Source organism: Pieris napi, chromosome Z (assembly GCF_905475465.1).
Source record: "Pieris napi chromosome Z, ilPieNapi1.2, whole genome shotgun sequence".
In the NCBI taxonomy this organism is placed as follows: Eukaryota; Metazoa; Arthropoda; class Insecta; order Lepidoptera; family Pieridae; genus Pieris; species Pieris napi.
The window spans coordinates 13,138,574-13,156,901 of NC_062259.1; the positions used below are offsets into that span (position 1 = coordinate 13,138,574).

General features: G+C 32.2%; 1 protein-coding gene and 1 long non-coding RNA gene across 2 annotated transcripts in view; one reads left to right on the forward strand and one right to left on the reverse strand.

The window, feature by feature from the left end:
• The window catches only part of LOC125062427 (facilitated trehalose transporter Tret1-like), a 31,562-nt gene extending 18,981 nt beyond the window's left edge, over positions 1–12,581 (forward strand). The window contains exons 2-14 of the mRNA XM_047668349.1: positions 294–402; positions 2,995–3,099; positions 3,859–4,061; positions 6,666–6,821; positions 7,380–7,463; positions 7,680–7,767; positions 7,841–7,971; positions 8,880–9,089; positions 9,325–9,375; positions 9,914–10,012; positions 10,411–10,556; positions 10,876–10,996; positions 11,599–12,581. Of these exons, the coding sequence (XP_047524305.1) occupies positions 294–402; positions 2,995–3,099; positions 3,859–4,061; positions 6,666–6,821; positions 7,380–7,463; positions 7,680–7,767; positions 7,841–7,971; positions 8,880–9,089; positions 9,325–9,375; positions 9,914–10,012; positions 10,411–10,556; positions 10,876–10,996; positions 11,599–11,679 (1,584 nt within the window). The 3' untranslated portion in view covers positions 11,680–12,581. The remainder of the gene's footprint in view (positions 1–293; positions 403–2,994; positions 3,100–3,858; positions 4,062–6,665; positions 6,822–7,379; positions 7,464–7,679; positions 7,768–7,840; positions 7,972–8,879; positions 9,090–9,324; positions 9,376–9,913; positions 10,013–10,410; positions 10,557–10,875; positions 10,997–11,598) is intronic.
• Positions 12,582–14,777: 2,196 nt separating this feature from the next.
• LOC125062809 lies at positions 14,778–18,316 on the reverse strand. Its single transcript, XR_007119336.1, has 3 exons — positions 18,144–18,316; positions 15,907–17,896; positions 14,778–15,733 (listed from the first exon to the last, which is right to left on the reverse strand). It is a non-coding gene; the product is annotated as an uncharacterized LOC125062809 (long non-coding RNA).
• Positions 18,317–18,328: the final 12 nt, after the last annotated feature.

The window sequence follows — 18,328 nt, forward strand, 5'->3', positions numbered from 1 at the left end:
CCACGCACACTTTAAGTGTGCATAATCGTAAACGGCGCCGTCGATTTTCCTATTTTATGTGTTGCAACAATGTTAAGAATTATGAGCTTGCAATAAAACAAATGAGCATCACGCTCGCTACAATCTCTTTTGCATGTTATATCGGCTGACATAGTTATTTTTATAATTAATTACTTACGTTTTGGCAGCTTTTTTATTCGGTTTTGTGACGGCGTTGATAAGTTTTTAGATAATTTGTTTTTCTTTAAAAACTCTAAATATTTGGAGGCCTCAATTATTACTGACTGTTACAGATGGTGGCAAAGGACCAAATTACGGAGAACCATTACGGATATAGTAAGGACTTCCGGACTGCACTTCCGCAGTTACTTGCTGTCAGTGTCAAGAACTTGCTACTACTAGGTAAGGCTTTATGCGGAAAGAGCATATTTTGCGTTATTATAATGGCGTTAGTTGGCGGCTGGTAGTTTGTACCGGTGACCCCAGCTCTGGGGGTACTTTTTTATTATTCCTATGTAGGTTAAGAAAATTGTAAATACTATATATTTTATTGTTATGTTTTGGTTATATAGACACGTAGAAAATGTAGGTGGTTAATTGGTGGGTAATACTTATGAAGAGTTTGAGATCAAAAATCTAAATCACTCCCACTCAGCTGGCGCTGTTTTCAGAATATAAACACCAAATCGCAGGTTTTGGCTACCATGAGTTTTTTTAAGTAGTATTCATTATTTGATTACTTTTTGTATGCGTCTGATATGAATTTATACATTCATTAAATGGTTTCAGTCAAAACAACGTTAACATAATGGCCCACAAATCCTTGAACCTAGGAATCACGTTCACTTCCATTCTCCTTACACATTATATAGTATTATATATACAAATGCGGGTTTAATGCGTAAAAGAATATCGTGTTTCCTCTTTTGGTTTTAGTAAAAACATACACACTTCTTCTATTTATAACGTAAACGGTTGATTAGTTGACCGCTTGACTATTAGCCTCGTCGCCTAAAAAAAATTATTCGAAATTATTGTCAAATGTCTTTATAGGACACATTCAATTTGGAACATATGAAACTATATTTTTTTTTAAGAATTTTAAGTAAAATCAGGAATATTTCATAATTATTAATTGAAAATAAAATATTATAATATTAAAATAATATATGTTTTTTTATTAATATAAACGATCTGAGAGATAAAATTTAAGCAACACGGGAATGCTTAATTCGGTTCAGCGAGTAGGGGATCGGCCTCGGGATCTGGTGCCTTCCACTGTACCGGTCACCAAAAGCTTCTCCAGGTTAGCGGGAAGTCAGCGTGGTGTGTGTCCAAAGAAGCTCAGGATGGTTTGCTAACACAGTGAAAGTCATTGTCACTGTCATTGTCGCTGTCATTGTCGCTGTCCCACATCAAATTTCAAAGGCCCTCCTTCTTTCGGATGTTCACACAGTTCAAGTTCAATTGTTTTTTAATTTGTACTAATAGCACGTTATGAAACGACTTGAGTGGAATATAAACCAGGGTGTGGTTTTGGAGCTACACATTAGTTCATATAAAAAAATAAAGGAATTTTTACATCAGCGAATAGTATATTGTCGTGTAACATAAGTCAAAACAATAATTATTTCTGCAAATTAAACTGTTCAAAGCAATTAAGCACGCTCACATTTTAAATACAAACAATGAGAATGAATAAATTTTTATGTATCCTTATGGCCTATTATTACTCATATGTTGAAAATACGTATAATACTTAATTTAATATCTACTAACTACAATATATTTAAGCTAAATCTTTTGGCACGTTTACATTCAAAGTGACTGGAAACGGACGAAACTGTCGATGTATGAAGATTATAAAAACAATTATAAATTACTTTAGTCAAGAATTTTCTGAAAATACATTAAGAATTTGATTAAAACATGAACGATGCAGCGCGCCTGTCGTATTTTGGTCTAGGGTCCATGCTCTATTTTTCTGGGATCAATTTAAGATGCTTATTGCTTAAGGAGCTATCGCGTCATTTCTGATCTGTATTACATTGTAACTGTTTGCATGGAGATATTGTATTTCACTAGGGTTATTTAATTATTTATTTACGCTTGCTCTTGGCTTTTAAAAATAAATATAAATTTGGTCGGAAACTTAAAGAACGCAGTAACGTCACATAATACTTTTTACGCAAGTAAAAACTTTAATCCATCAATGATATAATATGTAATAAGAAGGAGTACGGACAATTCTTAGTCGATTTCACGGTAAGATTAGAGGGAGAAGACCCTTGGCTTGAAAATACAGCGGTGCCGGAAAAATACGTCCCGGGAACTATAAAACTTGACGAAACTTGTTGAATGGTCCGTCCAAAACAAAGGTTTAGAGGTTTGCGGAGAAATTGTATAAGTGAAGACGGTAAAATTAAGGACTTAGATAAACAAAATCCCTTTCTAAGTTAAATGCTAACTTGGGAATGAATTCATTTTAAGACTAATAATACGTTTTTCTAGAGTCAAATCAATTAGGACAACATACTCGTACGTGCTCATACTTAGTGCAACCTGTATATCTGTAATATAAATATTTTTTGCACTTTAATACAACATTATTCCATCTAGGTATAATTAGTTTATCTACTTTAAAGAATCGAGTCCACCGAGTATATAGGAGCGTTTCCCCCTACCGTTCAGTGTCTAAAGGGTGTGTCCCACTCGGGTAATACAATGCCTACAATACCTAGGTCACAGCTAACCCTAGGTTTTGTTATAATGACTAGGGGCGGGGCTTCACCCCCTCTTACTTGACAATGACTATTCAATCGCTGATATATTGAGAAAATTGCAATAAATTGAACAAGCAATAAAACAGACTCAGAAATATGTCTGTTTTACGTTTTGTTAGAAGCATACAGGATTTCATTCTGGATGTATTCGTATTTAAAATAAATATACATATATATTAAATATTATGTATTTAATTTTTTTTTTGTCTAGGTTATGGAATGACTCTGGGTTTCCCCACCATCCTTATTCCAGCCGTGCAGAACCCTGTTGAGGGGGAGGTACTGCGGCTGCATAGCTCCGAAGTTTCTTGGATAAGTATGTGTTTATTTCAATTAATTTCTATAACAGTTTAATAAGAAATAAAGACATTATTTTTTAATGTACCGTCATCAGATTATAGGGATTATATTGTTTTATCATTTATGTTGCGTATCAATTATAGGTTTTAAAAAAAGTAGAACTTTTTTTAAAACATGCATCATGGTAAGTATCTTTTAGAATATCATGGAAATGACCTTGTGTAAAATATAACATATACATATGTATATATGTAGTTATATTTGTTACGAAGACAAGAGAACCCGTCTGTTGCAGTAAAATTGTTATTTTGGTAATTTATTCGTCATTATTTGCCCTTAGTGTAGTTTCAGTACCTATCAATTTTTTTGTTCCGTTATTAAAAATTTATGATGCTCTTTAAAATTAAAGGCCGGCAACGCACTTGCGAGCCTACTTCACTTCTAATCGGCGGCGGTATCACTTAACATCGGGTGAGACTCTTGCCCATTAGGTACATTAAAAACAATACCGGCAGGTACATTCCGGTATTCGGCGGGATTTAAATTTGATCCGGCCTATGGTTACCGAATATCCTTTTCATCTCAAGTAATGTTCTATGGAACAAACGAAAACTATCGCGTATATCAAAATGCTTCAATTCACACAATAATAAACTTTCCATCGTTCATTTGCATGTTACGGGATATGTTAACGCTAGCTTTTAAAATAGCACCTAAATCCCTTTAAATAAAGCTTAATTTTGTTCAACGTTTTAAGCTGTTCTATTAATTTCAGGTTCAATAAACCTAATAGTAGTGCCATTGGGGTGCGCTCTCTCGGGAGTAGTAACAGCGCCCCTTGGAAGACGACGGGCTATGCAGATGGTGAACGTCCCATTCTTCATAGCTTGGCTGACCTTCTATTTCTCGAAGAACACTTCGCATCTTTACATGGCTCTCGTTCTAACTGGTCTGGCGGGAGGACTTCTTGAGGCACCGGTAAGAAGAGCAAAATAATTAACGCTACTCAGTATAAAATCGAATTTTATAACTCGAATTTACATAACTTGTTTAAGAATTTGTAATCATTGCTTTGCTTAAGGAAGTTTAATGTTATATTTGACTCCATCATATAGCTTACAAGTGCAATAAGATTTAGTTTCTTTTTCTTTTATATTAAGTTTACGCTGTGTCGAAAAGAGATAGCTGAGTTCTTTGGTAAGTCTTATAAGTTTTGAACCATTAGAGGTTTTAGTGATAAGTGGCAGAAAATATCTTAGAGCGCTTGGCCGTGGTATCGCGTCAAAAAAACATTTATTCCATACATCGAGGCAGTGCGGAGATATGCCTCGAGGGTAATACCGCGCTCATTATCCAATTTATCACAAAATACACAAAGGTCTGTAACGACATCATGAAAACTACACGAAAACTGAAAGTCTCATTGTCTGACAATCATAAAGATTTGGAAAGATTTTTGTTTGTATAATTAAAAAAAATGTAGATCTTCGACCTATAATAAATTACGTAATTATGTAGAAGATTACGGATCAAACTGCCTAATATTCCATTTTAAAAAAATTTAATAAAATTTACGTGGCTTCCTATTTTTAAGGGCCTATTAAGAGCTGACACTGGCAAATTTATTTCCGGGATTCCTAGTAATACATGACATATTTGACTTTTAATGTTTCGTAGGTACAGGTCACTTTCCAAGCAACGAATTCACTAGACTCTAGAGCAGCCTTTCCCAACCTTTTTTGTGCCATGCCTTTCTAAATTTCTAATGCCCCCTATGTAACATACAGAAGTTTAATATTGATATTTAATTGCCATATAAATGGATATTACTTAAATGACAAGTTCCGTATTCCTATAAAGGTATTCAAGATTATAAAGGCCCTTCAATTTAGAGAAAGACGTTTCCGTGCGATGTACATCTGACCTTTACGTTCTCAACATTGACGGAATAACCTCGATATTTCTAAGAAAAATAAGACGAGCCGAATAACTTTAAGCTATTCTATACATTTGAGTGGTAACGCGAAATCATAGAGTTCATTAAAAATACATTTGTTTATTATGAAAGAAATATAAGGTAGAATTTTTTTATAACGAAATATTGTAAATTTTAACACGACTTACTATTGACGTCTTTTTTTAACCTTTTGTACTTATGCTATATAAAATCCAAGATGTCTGGATTATATGGCATGCCTTTACCACTAAGATTCGTAAATATTTCTCATTAAAAAATACAGACTTAAAAACCTCAGCCCTGCGATTCTGTAACTCACTTCACGAACTCACACAGCGGTTTTCGCATCGGCGGTCTCTCTCAAATCAGTCGTGAAGCAGTCATTTTATGATTTGGCATTCTGATAAGCAATAAAGTACAAGCTCCCACCTTTTCAGAATGCCAAATCATAAAATGACTGCTTCACGACTGATTTGAGAGAGACCGCCGATGCGAAAACCGCAGTGTGAGTTCGTGAAGTGAGTTACAGAATCGCAGGGCAGAAGAGGATCACAATTCCAACGTGCAGAACTTTGGATAAATTTGATTGCAGCGGCCTCTGTGGATTAAGCGCTTGTGCGAATGACAAAATACCTTTTCTACTGTCCTGATGCGCATTAACTATGATAGATGGCGCTTACCACAAAATATATCATTTTATCTGAAAATAATAAAATAAACAAAGAATATCCTAGATATTACACATAGTTATAAGCTATTTGTTTTTAAGCTAAAGCTTTTTTTTATATATTTTATCTAAAATATACAAAAAAAAACTTTATGATAGTAATATCTGTCTCCAACATTACGGTTTCTTAGGTTTATGTAGCAGCGTAAAATATATGTAAATATTATGGTAGTTCTACAGTCTACTTTTTGTCTTTGTTTGAATTGAAAATTGACTTTGATAAATTGATAACACTAACCAGCAATCAACATAAACATTCATAAAATTGTACAAAGAAAATAATATTTGGCTTGAAGGTTTCGAATTTTGATACCAGGCCATAAAATCTTGAAATAAAACTACATAAACAAAACAACTAGTCAGTTTCCTGAAAGTCCTATAATAGTGACTAATAGCTGTTAATCTCACTAAAATTTACTTTTATGTCTTCTTTCCCATCTACCTACAACAAACTCAAGTAAAAATGACTAAAATGTTATCGTTTGGATACGAAGCTGGTATGTATTACTTAATAATGGCTAATATATACCTAAGGGCCGATTTACATTATCTTAGTGTTTAGGAGAGTGCTTTAGTACAACTTGAAAGGCAAGTTCTTTAGCGTAGCGTTTACTAAAGCAAGTAGCGTTTACATGTTTCAACTAAAGTACTATCCTAAAGCACTCTCCTAAACACTAAGATAATTTAAATCGGCCTTAAATTGATTCTTGTATATCTACAAATTTTTTTGGGTAGAATGATTGAGTCCAAAATCTAATGTTTTTTAATTGATTAAGCTAGTTTGTAGCTGACAGTTTAAAATAACTATTTTACATAAAAAACTGATTCTTTATTTATAAGTTGGTAAGATAAAAAAAAGCTTCCTTATGTGATTATCGATGTAATGTTCTAATTCCAGGTGCTAACATATGTAGCAGAGATTACTCAGCCACACTTGCGTGGAGCTCTTACAGCTACAAGTTCTATGTGCATCATCATAGGTGTCTTTACACAGTTTCTCTTTGGTTTATTTCTCTATTGGCGGCATGTGGCATTACTAAATATAATATTTACGGTAAGAATACTGAAATTTAATTATTAATCTAGTGCTATGATAACCATGTCCTATGTGGCTTATTTAGTTACTACTTTACATTCCAAAAATTAAGTTATAGTCTCATAGGAAAGTTGTTGTGTTATTAAGTTATTGTAAACAGAGTACAAAATGGAGAAACAGCTTACTTTATAATGAAATTAAGTATAGGTCTAGTGCTGGGTAGGTTTCTGATGCTTTCTGAATTCCTCAATAATAACCTTAAGTATGCATGCATATATGGCTACAACCAATGTATTTCTTATTCTTGTCATTCATCGTTGTCAACAAGTCAAGTCAATCTATAGATACTTTAAAAACTAATAGTGTCTCTAATATCTTATATAATCTTATTAGATTTTGTTTCTAATATTTAAGTGGATAATTATTACATTTATTTATACATATTGTATGTTTAACATATTTGCTAAGTTTTTGAATAAAAAAACACAATTCTACTAAGAATTTTTTAGAATTAGGTTACACCTGTTATAAGATGAATTTTTTGTAAATAAATAGGTATTAATGGCAAACTTTCAGGTCCTTGCTGTGATAGCCCTTTGCTTCGTCCCAGAATCTCCACACTGGCTAGTCTCACGAGAACGATATAATGATGCTAGAAAGGTTTGAATTATATATATAACTAATATTATTATGCTTTAATCAAAATTAAGATAATATTTAAAAACATATAAATATAATAATTGCAACTTAAAAGAAACTTTTAAATGTTCTATGGAGATACAAGGATTTGTAAATAAAAATAATATTAGAAAATCATCTTCTCACATTATATAGATGTATAATATATATCTCAAAATATTATAATAATAATTTCAGAGTTTACAATGGCTTCGAGGATGGACAACCCCACAGAGAGTGGATGCTGAATTGCGTGATATAGAAGCACTTTATAATAAAAAACAAGGTATTTAAAGTTACCAAAAAAGAATAGGACTAAAAATATTGTAATGTTATAATTGGGAACTCTTTTATTTCAGAAGCAGAAGGTAAAGTGGAGACAGTATATGAGAGATTATCGCTCTATACTGAAAGGAGTTTCTTAATTCCTTTCTTTCTTGTTAGTTATGCCTTTTTCGTTGGTCACTTTAGTGGTATGACAACTTTACAGGTAAGAAATAAAATTATGCATATTATTGTTGGCAATGTGACTTAAGACCTTAGGTGGATCTATTAAAGAAAGATTAGCCGCTGAGTTCTTATTAATCAGTCTTATTGTATTCTTTTACTGAAGTATGTTTTCATTTATTTCTAACAAATTGTCTTTATTGCCAAGAAAAGCCACAGAAAAAGATTTTTATAGTTAGAACAGTGAACTTAGTGATTTTTTTATTTATTAAAATGGTAATATGGTACAATAACTTAGTGGTGTATTGTAAAATAGATGAATAAATTTCTATTTTATAGTTAGTTGGGGCTAAATTCTGGTTCCCTCTCTGTTTTGTTTTAACTATACAAGCAAGTGATTGCATACTTAGAAATAAATATTCCTTTAGTACTTTGAATATGCTACTTCAGCATTGATTGTTTGCTTAAGTAACAACTGCTTTATATAGACTAATGCTTTCATCTTTAATTGGCCCTTTTTCTATACATTTGTATAGTTTATGAATTCGATATGTAAATGTCAACACCAAATACAGAGGTAGCAGCTTTGTAGTGTGGGGAAAAGTGTAACAATTGAACTGTGTGTGTCGGGAAGGAAAGCTGACTTCTAAATTCTTTAGTGAAATAAATTTTGTATCATAAGCTCTTTGTGAGTTACTAGTTAGCCTTGATTAAAATGATTTTATTTGTACCAATCCATCTAATTATTAAGTACTTTTTTATGTGAATTTTTTTATTTGGCCTATAAAGTTTATATTTATATTATTAAGTATATAACCTGTAAATTTTCTTAATAAATAAAATATATACATTATGCATACAAAAAGAAAATATTTTGTAATGATAGTAATTTGATTATAATTTTTAATAATTTCTAGTAAAATCCAGGCTTTCATCTGAATGTCATTCCAGACGTATGCAGTATCAATTTTCCAAATGCTGGAAGCTCCGATTGACAAGTACTATGCCACTTTAATTCTTGGAGTACTTCAAATTGTTGGATCTGGAGGTTGTGTGCTGATGGTCCATTATACAGGGAAGAGACCACTCACATTCTTCTCAACAGCTGGAGCCGGCGTCTGCTGTCTGCTAGTTGCTGGATACGATGGCTATATACAAAACGTTGGTAATTTTATTTCATGTTAAGAAATCAATTATTTTCCATAAGTCTTTTCTGAATTTTTAAAAATATTTCTAATAAAACTTATCTTGTCTATTAGTTCTTACTAATAATAATTTTGATTTATACATTTTTCAAGGTACAATTTTGAATTTGTACTGAGTCCATCACATTGATCCATTTTTTTGGGCCCATTTAAAATTATGTGTGTAATAATAAAAAGTGTACTTGTTTTAGAACATATTACCGAGCGCGGTCAATTCTACACTAGGAACCGTAGTAACCATGGTAACGTATAATATTATTAACAATAGAGTATTAAAGAATTATTACAAAAACATTGGAACCACTGTCTTGGCCTTAGATTTGTGTGAATATTATATTATAGACAAATAAGCGATCGGCCTTGAAGTCGTATTAAATTAAATTATTGAACTTGAGACCTCTATTTATACGTTGTGTGTTAACCAACTCACACACACGTGAAATAGCGTAGAGATGTGGGGTCTCTCTGCATCTTCTACCGCATTTACTATGGAGAGTGTTCAGAGAAGTGGTTCTGAACCTGCAGCTGAGTTTCATCATTGGACGTCGAGACAGAATACGAAATCACACCCGTATCACCTCGACGTCCGTTGTTGAACAACTGAGTCTTTAACCGCCGAACCAATTCGAGTTAGGGTCCTTCCAGAAGAGTACCAATCTTAAAAGCAACCAAACGGCAACGCGCTTGCAGGCCTTCTGGCAATGTGAGTGTTCATGGGCGGTGATGGGACATATCATTAGGTGTTTGTTAACAAAGTCTTATTGTGATATTTTTTTTCAGAATAACCCAAATTCGTGGATACCAACAACACTATTAATGTTATTGGCTTTGATTACACATACGGGAATTCGGCTGTTGCCTTGGATACTTATTGGAGAGGTAAGTTACGTAAAAGTCGGATTCAGAATCGAGACAGCACTGAGTGTACTTCCGTATGTAAAAATGTGTTCTATTTTGACAATTGACATACGCAATATTCATATCAAAAATCATTTAATCATATTGGTAACACTTTGTACACTTATGACTTGAATCACACAAAGGGTAAATTGACTCGACTTAAAAAATGATATTCTTGAATTTATAGTATATTGGAAATTGTATTTTGTATAGGGTATCTTTGGACATCACATATCTAAATAATTAAAATAAATGATTTGAATAATAAATAAAAACAATAATTTTCGATTATATTATTTGTTAAAACGTTTTATAATATCTTTTTAGTAATCAAATATACAATATTTATAATATTAGTTTTTATTTTATTTTTTTAGGTTTTCAGTGCCCAAACTCGGTCGGGAGGAGCCGGGTTGGCCAGTGCTGTTGGTTACATCTTCGGCTTCTTAACAAATAAATTGTACATCGGTATGGTTGATTCTTTGTCCATTTGGGGCACATATGGGCTCTATGGAATAATCAGGTATATATTTAAATATCATATTATACTTAATTGCGTGGCTGTAATTAGATTTTGGCACTATTTCTCAAACGACTTTTTTCGTCTAATTCATCGGTTAAACCGTTAGTTTTATCAATCAATTTACTATTTTTGTATCAAGACTTAACTTCGATGGCGGTTGTTGTATGAATATGTTCAAATATATGTTAAATGAATCACTTTATTTGAAGATGGGCGTCAATTGGCTTTGTTTAAAACTTGAGCTTATAACTAATATAAAATTAGTTTATTTTATAAACTAGGTTTTAGTTTCGATATTTGTCTATTAAATTTGTTTCAGCCTAACAGGATGTTTCGTATTTTATTTCATCTTACCAGAGACGGAAGGAAAAAAATTGAACGATATAGAAAAACACTTTGCAGGTGTCAAAAGGCTTACAAATACAGTGTACCGTTCATTGGTGAGTAGAGTTTTCTATTTGTTTGAGAATTTTAATTGTAATACCTAAAGTCGTGCCTTCGTATTCCGGGAATAAAACATCGTGAGGATTGCTTAAGACGAATTAACATAGCCAAGTTTTAGCCTTCTCTGAATATAAAGATTAACAGATAATCGATTTATAGATTTTAAGGCCGGCAACGCACTAGCAAGCCCTCTAGCAATCTAAGTGTCTATGGGCGGCGGTATCACTTAACACCATTATGTAAAGAAAATCGAATAATGAATTCTAATAGTTGAAGTCTTTTCAAGAATTGGAAGGAAATCAAATCCACGATCTATCTTTTGGTGCCATTTTATTAATAAAGGTTGGCTGTTAACATCTTGTATTGCCGGGTATCTTCTTCTGCTTCCTCTGCTCGCGTACGTTCCGCAACAACGACTTTGTTCTTCCACCAGCCATTCTCATGCTTAAATTGCTTATTATTATAAGCTGCAACAAATCGTATGATCGATCGATGACGTAAAACTTGCCCGATATATGAGACTTTCCGTATTTTAACAGTCTGCATTAAATTTCGTGTCGCCCCGATTTGTTAATTTAATATGTATTATTTGTTTCAGAAAAGGAATGATATATCGAAGCTTCAAGATCTAAAAGGTGCAACAAATCCATCGTTCGAGGCGGACACAACCTATATTTAAATAATTTCAGAAATTTTTGAGATTAATTTTTAACTGGCTTAAAAGAGAACTGATTTCGTCGTGTGTTTTTGGTAGAATCCCTATGATTTAAAAACTTTTTGTGTTTGTATTTTCAGCTGGTGATTTAGGGTCTGATGATGAGATCCTGATCCAATTTTTATTTGTCATACAATATAATTGAATGTCGGTAACGAAAAAAATAATAATTTTGTTATAAAAACAGAATTTTTAGGTTCTCTAAAATTATTTTTATAATAGTACAACGGACTCATTAAAACAGCTACAAGTCAACTTTCAAACTTTCAACTTACAAAGTAGCTGAAATAAGCTTTTTTTTAAATAATATATTATATTATAGCTTTTTATTAAAACTAATACCGGCTCTGTTCAGAGAAAATAATTTTTATTTTTTATTTTCGCACAATTTAATGTAGTGCCGCGTTTAGTTATTTCTATTTAATCAAATTTTTAATCATTTAAGTATAAATGATTTATTAGAGTTGAACATCGAAGGCAAGTGACGCTTGCCGCAGACGGAATTTTGATGGGTAAATGTACTGTAATTTTTTTCACCAAAAGATGAAAATGCTCTTTTTTGTCTAATTGTGCATTTATATATGTTATAAGTTTGGTGAAATGTTATGAACGCAAACTGTGATAATAATACTTTTGTTATCGATAAAATTAATTTATGAAATCGAAAAACATTACCACTGGTAGATTGAATGTAGAAACAGGGCATTTATATTATAGATTACGGTAACAGAACAAAAATAATTGATAATATTTATTTTTGTGAATCAAAATGACATCTCCAAAAGCCAGGCATTGCTGAGCTTTGGAGGTTAAAAAGTATATTATTGTGCCAATGTTATTAAAAAAAAATATAATTTTGATATTAATTGGTGGTTTTATTTAATTTATGCTTAGCTTTATTTTGGATACACAATATATATATATATATATTTGCTTTTCTGGATGGGAAGGTGACAAAAACTGACATCCACACTCCACAGTAAACGAACCTAGGATCTTTTGGTTTCTAGGCTTTAATTAAGCTTTAGATCCCGGAGGCGGTTCATAAAAACATTTTCGAAGTAAGGCGAAAAGAGGTTTAAATTCGACGCTTATTAATTTATCTTTCATTATATCACTAAATTGCGATGGACAAACGTATTTTTAATGTAATTTAACGAGAATAAAACTTTAAGGCTTTCATAAAAAAATAATGGACTTTGGAACTAATGTGAATTCTGTCAGTTTAAATTTTAAAGTCGATCGATCTCAATCGAAGCCTAACGAGCTAAATAAATCATTATTTATATGCAAGTCGCCGTTAAAAACGAGGTTACGGAACGAATTAAACCCATATGTCAGGGTACCACGGTATTAATAAAATATTTTGTAAGTGGATTATTTGATATTTCGTATTCATAATGGCCATGCAAGTCTTTCAGTTACTACTTACTCAGGCACTTTTTAAAGTTCGACTTTACATTGAGTAGTTAATCTACCGTTGGAGAGTTCTTTCGGCTCTGGTGCTGTTTTTGCCGTGACATAGTGACATAGTGCTTGCCTAGAGGGTCGCCAACAAATTGTCAAGTAAAAACTTTAATATGAACTTAGAACAATAAATAAAACATATAAACATAGTATATCTCTCAGCAGAAATAATTTGAATTAACAATAAAGATACGTCTAAAACAAATTTTGTGAACCCGTTAACGGATTAATGTGTGATGGTAAGTTCGTTTAATTAGATTAAAGAATTATTTTTTTTTCGGTCTAGTGGTACATACTAAGGTCCAAAACAATAATAATAATAACTAACTTAGACCAAGAATATAGTAGTAAAATTACTATGTAATGAAAGAGGAGTAAATAAATGAAGTGAAATACTTCATATTTTGTGTATTAACAAATGAAAGTCGTAACGCTTTAGTTATTTGGAGGTAGTAACAAAAAACGCAACATGCAGCGAAAAGACACCTCACAACAAAAATGAAGGTAGTTTAAGAATTACGAGCCAGTCATTTTCAGTGCGCGGTCCACATGTGTTGCAAAATCTCGAGTCATGCCTTGTGCGCTAATTTCTGGAGGATTTAAAAAAGATAATCTTTTTATTGTGAAAGCGGCAGCGCATTGTTACGTTGGGAATAATTATCCCTTATTTGTAATCGTTAATGGAGAGAAAAGACTGTACAACATAAATATAGACGAGGACATCTGCGAATTTTCCTACTGCAATAGGTGCAATTACTTCTTTTCGCCACGCCGTAAGTAATATACAATCATTTTTAACTTATCTCAAGAATACGTTAGCTTTAGCCAGTGGCCGAATATTGCTATGGCTAACCACAGTGGAAAACGGTAGATCGACGTCATATCAAAGTCGTTACTGAAAATTACAAATTAAAAAATTTACTGGACTAGTTGCTTACTACTGAAAAATATAAGTAATACTTATAACAAATATATATATATCAATAGTATTGATTTGAATCTATGATTTTTTTTTGTTATACTAATTCAAAGATGAATACCACATAATCAAAGCACTGCATTTAGTACCCTATATGAAAAAAAATCTAGTCGGTGCTTAGTACATACCTAATATGAAACTTTTGTGTGCTACATATATGTAGGTATACTTTTCAACATACGATATTAAAATAAATATTTCGAGGTTTTTTATTTAACAATTTGTTAATGTATTTTCATTCATGGGGAAATGTCGATAACTTATAAAACTTCTAATCTCCAGCTACCTACATACAGTGTAATCTCTTTATAACGAATTTCAAGAGACCGAGCATTTCTTTTTTGTTATTAGTTAAGAGTTTTCGTTATACGGAGGAAAATAAAAACAAATTTAACCAATTACAATAATTTATATATCTATATAATAAATAGGTGACGATGGTGCGTTTAGTTACTGAGACCAAAACTTCCTACAGACAATGTAATCTAAGAATAATGGCACACGTGTTAATACAATTAACAATAACAATGCCGATAAGGCTGTTTATGACCTCAGGTGTCTTTCTTAAAAATTTCGGCACCTCAATAGTTTAGTTTTGTAAGCTTTGTAAGATTATAAAAACAATTAGGTACAATTAAGTATGTTGTTGATGTCTAAATATGAAAATATTTCTTCGTAATAGAGAATGGCTGTTGCGTTATAAAGGCTGAAGTAATCATTCTTACGTTATACAGAGTTTACACTCTCGTTTTGAGTTTAGTAATTAAGTTCTCCACAGACTAAAAACTTGGAAATCATTAAAATTTTCATATTATATAGGGGAAGGTGGGGACCCTTCGTACGGTTTTCACATTTTATTTTTTTAATTTTTTTCTTTTTCCATGAATCAATCACCTAATAGCTTAAATTTATAGTCTAACTATCTGAGATTCAAATAAAAAAATGACAAATGATTTCATCCGATGTTTCAACCACAATTATAATTTAAACTAAATCTGGAATACGTACGAATCTGCCCCATCAACGGGGCACCTTCGTACAGTGTTGGGGGTACCTTCTTACGCTGTGGGGTAGTTCAAAATTAATTTATTAGTAATGAAATTAAACACAAAAATAAAGATTTAACTTCTATTAAACAAAAATAAAATACTTTTCTTATGTAAAACAAAATTTAATTAGTTAGGTAACTTAAATTTAGAATCACATTTTTTACTCTTTGGTGTGGATTAGCACTTCTTATTTTCGGGTTTGGCAGTATAAATTCGTGGTTTTCCTGGCCGTCATCGTCATTTTGTTTGTTTTATTACTTCTTACAAAATGCGGATAGGGTCGAAATGCCTCTGGTGTCAAAACTGACTTCGAAGGAACTACTATTTGATGGATTGGTAAATTATTCACAGCATCAAAATCAACCTTAGTATAAGATGCCTTAACAGTAGTGTGATATGTAGAAAGTCGAAAACTTAATTTGTATGAAAATGACAGTTCGCGTCGACAAATTTTTATACAAATTTAGTTGTACAATTCGTTCAAATGTGCCCCATCTAGTGCTGTCCGAATGTACCCCACTAACTGAATAACAACAAAATATAACTTATTTTAATATTAATAGGAAAACATCATAAATTAAGTATTGGAGATGTATCTTAAGTATATTTTGCTAGTTACTGATAGAATACTCTACACGAAAACTTATTTTATCTACGGTAACAAGAGATAAAAACATAGATCAAAATATTACTTACCGAGCGCGAAAACACGTCCATGCCTGTAACTTCACTCTAATCGGTGCGAATTTCACGAAACTTCGTTGATGTATAGTTGGTACCTCGACTCATGCACACATACAAAAGCTAGACTGTACTTTGTTTCGTTCAAGTTTTATTTTGACTGTATGAATGTGCCCCGCGTACGAAGGGTAACGATCTTCCCCTATGTCAATATATTATATCAATTTGCAATAGTAGAATTTGAACCAGAGATAATGGTTTGAAAAAACGTTCTTTAAGGAGCCTATATGCGGATAGCTTAATAGAATTTTAGTTTTATCATTATGCTTTTCATACATTGGCAGAATAACATTTATAGTCCTCTTTATCCCACCTCCATACTATAGCCATAATTTTCGATATATGTATTTTGACAATCATATTGCAGGTCCATTAAATAATTACAAAAACGGGCAACAATACAACCTAAACAACCGTTTAAATTTGTCTTTATACGCTTATCGCTAAGACTACTTTCGCAGTTTTCCAATACACTAAACTTTGTTCGGTAGTTTATAATTTATTGAATAAAACTATGTAGCGATGAAATTAATTAATCTCAAAAACTCTTAAATATTCTTCATCGTTAAAAAACAACATTAATCTAAGCTCGAAGCATCATTTAGTGTTTATTTCAATGCGATGTAAATGTAATGTGCGGGACGAAAGTTATCGGTGTTTAAATATAACTTAACAAACTTACCACTAGACGCCTCGAAAGCCCCAGATATAAGATCTTGTATAATATGTTCTCCGTACCTTGAAGCACTACGATAGCGCAATTCTTCATCGGGATGTTTGTACTTTGTAGAGTGTAGATTGTTGAGTACAACAGACAGACCAGTAGGTCGCTGCGCAGGGTCTATCCGACCCCAATACAAACCCATATATGTATCGTAGTTTCACTTCCTTGCCTTTATATGGCAGGCTTTTGATATAAGGCAACATGTATACTTAAGTATTTTTACAGGTGTCAAACATACAAATTGTGAGGTTTATCTGCGAAATGGGAAAACCTCCTGGGGCCGAATTAACACTAAAGTGAAAAATTATAACTTTATAGACGAAGGTCCGGCCTCATTTAGAACTATTTCGCCATTTAAAGTAATAGTGGAAAAGATTTTTGTCACAGAGGAGAGGAACTTCGACGTTTTTATAGAAACACACTGCAAAAAGGAATGCTATACGGCCAAGAAAAAATTAAGGAATAAAGATAGACCTCATAGCCTTTTACTCTTCGACCCTTCTGTAATAGAACTCAACCAACATAATGAAAAACATTGTTTTACTATAAAAAAGGTGTATCATGAACACGACGGGAATTTGTATCTGTATAGCAAAGATATTATTCACGAAGACAAAGTAAACCAAACAACTGAAGAGCCTCTAAGATATGAAGGTAAGTTTTATTCAATCACAAACTATTATTTCAAATGGGCATTTCTTTACACATGTTAAGTATACCGATTACTGTAAATTAAATCATTTATTACAAGCTGTGATTGTAACTGTTATGTTAATTTCGTCGCCTTGCATACTCGTGGTACCTACTTGCCTATTATTTTATAAACCGACGCCAAAAGAAGGTTATCTTGTCAGTTTGACCTGTTTGTATGTGCTATTTGGAAATTAGATAATATATGAGTAGGTACTATGATATATTGAAGCTTTCACGCACGTGTGTTAGATGTTTATATATGCTTGTGCACTAACTTATAATATTTGTCATTTTTACTAGAGTAATATTAACTTAGATAAATGGATAAAGATATTTCAAACTTCTTTCAACCAAACAAATACTTGAACTGTAATATATACGTTACGGTAACAAATAAATAACGTCTTAGTAAACATATTAACTATTCTAAGTTCTAACACATCGTATTGCAGTAGACGCTCCTGTCGGGGGCGCTAACCTTCCGATTAAGGGTCGATCATGACGACGCTAGCGCGAACTATGGTCCCCCTAAGTAAAAAAAATAATTTGTAATAATTTTTTCGATTCTGAATCTTACCACTTGGGTAAAGGGCGCATCAATGGATATCATACTATTATTTTATGTAAAATAAGTGCGATACATTTCTTTTCTTCAAATTGGGCGTAACGTAAAAATAAAAATAAACCTACCCATAGATGATAGATTATTTAAAATCATAAAGATCAACAAGTACAAAATCATCAAATTATTTATTAACTATCTATACAAACTCACCAAGTAAGCTAAAACGCTTTAACACTTAATTTTCACACTTTTAAATCGTCAATTTGTGTCATAAAACCCTATTAATATTGAAATAAGTGCAATTTTAAAATTATTAGTCGAAATTTGTATGTAAGTTTCGTAGCCGACTGCCGAGTTACCCGTTGACAAATTCAGTTTCCTGTCTTGCTCTATAC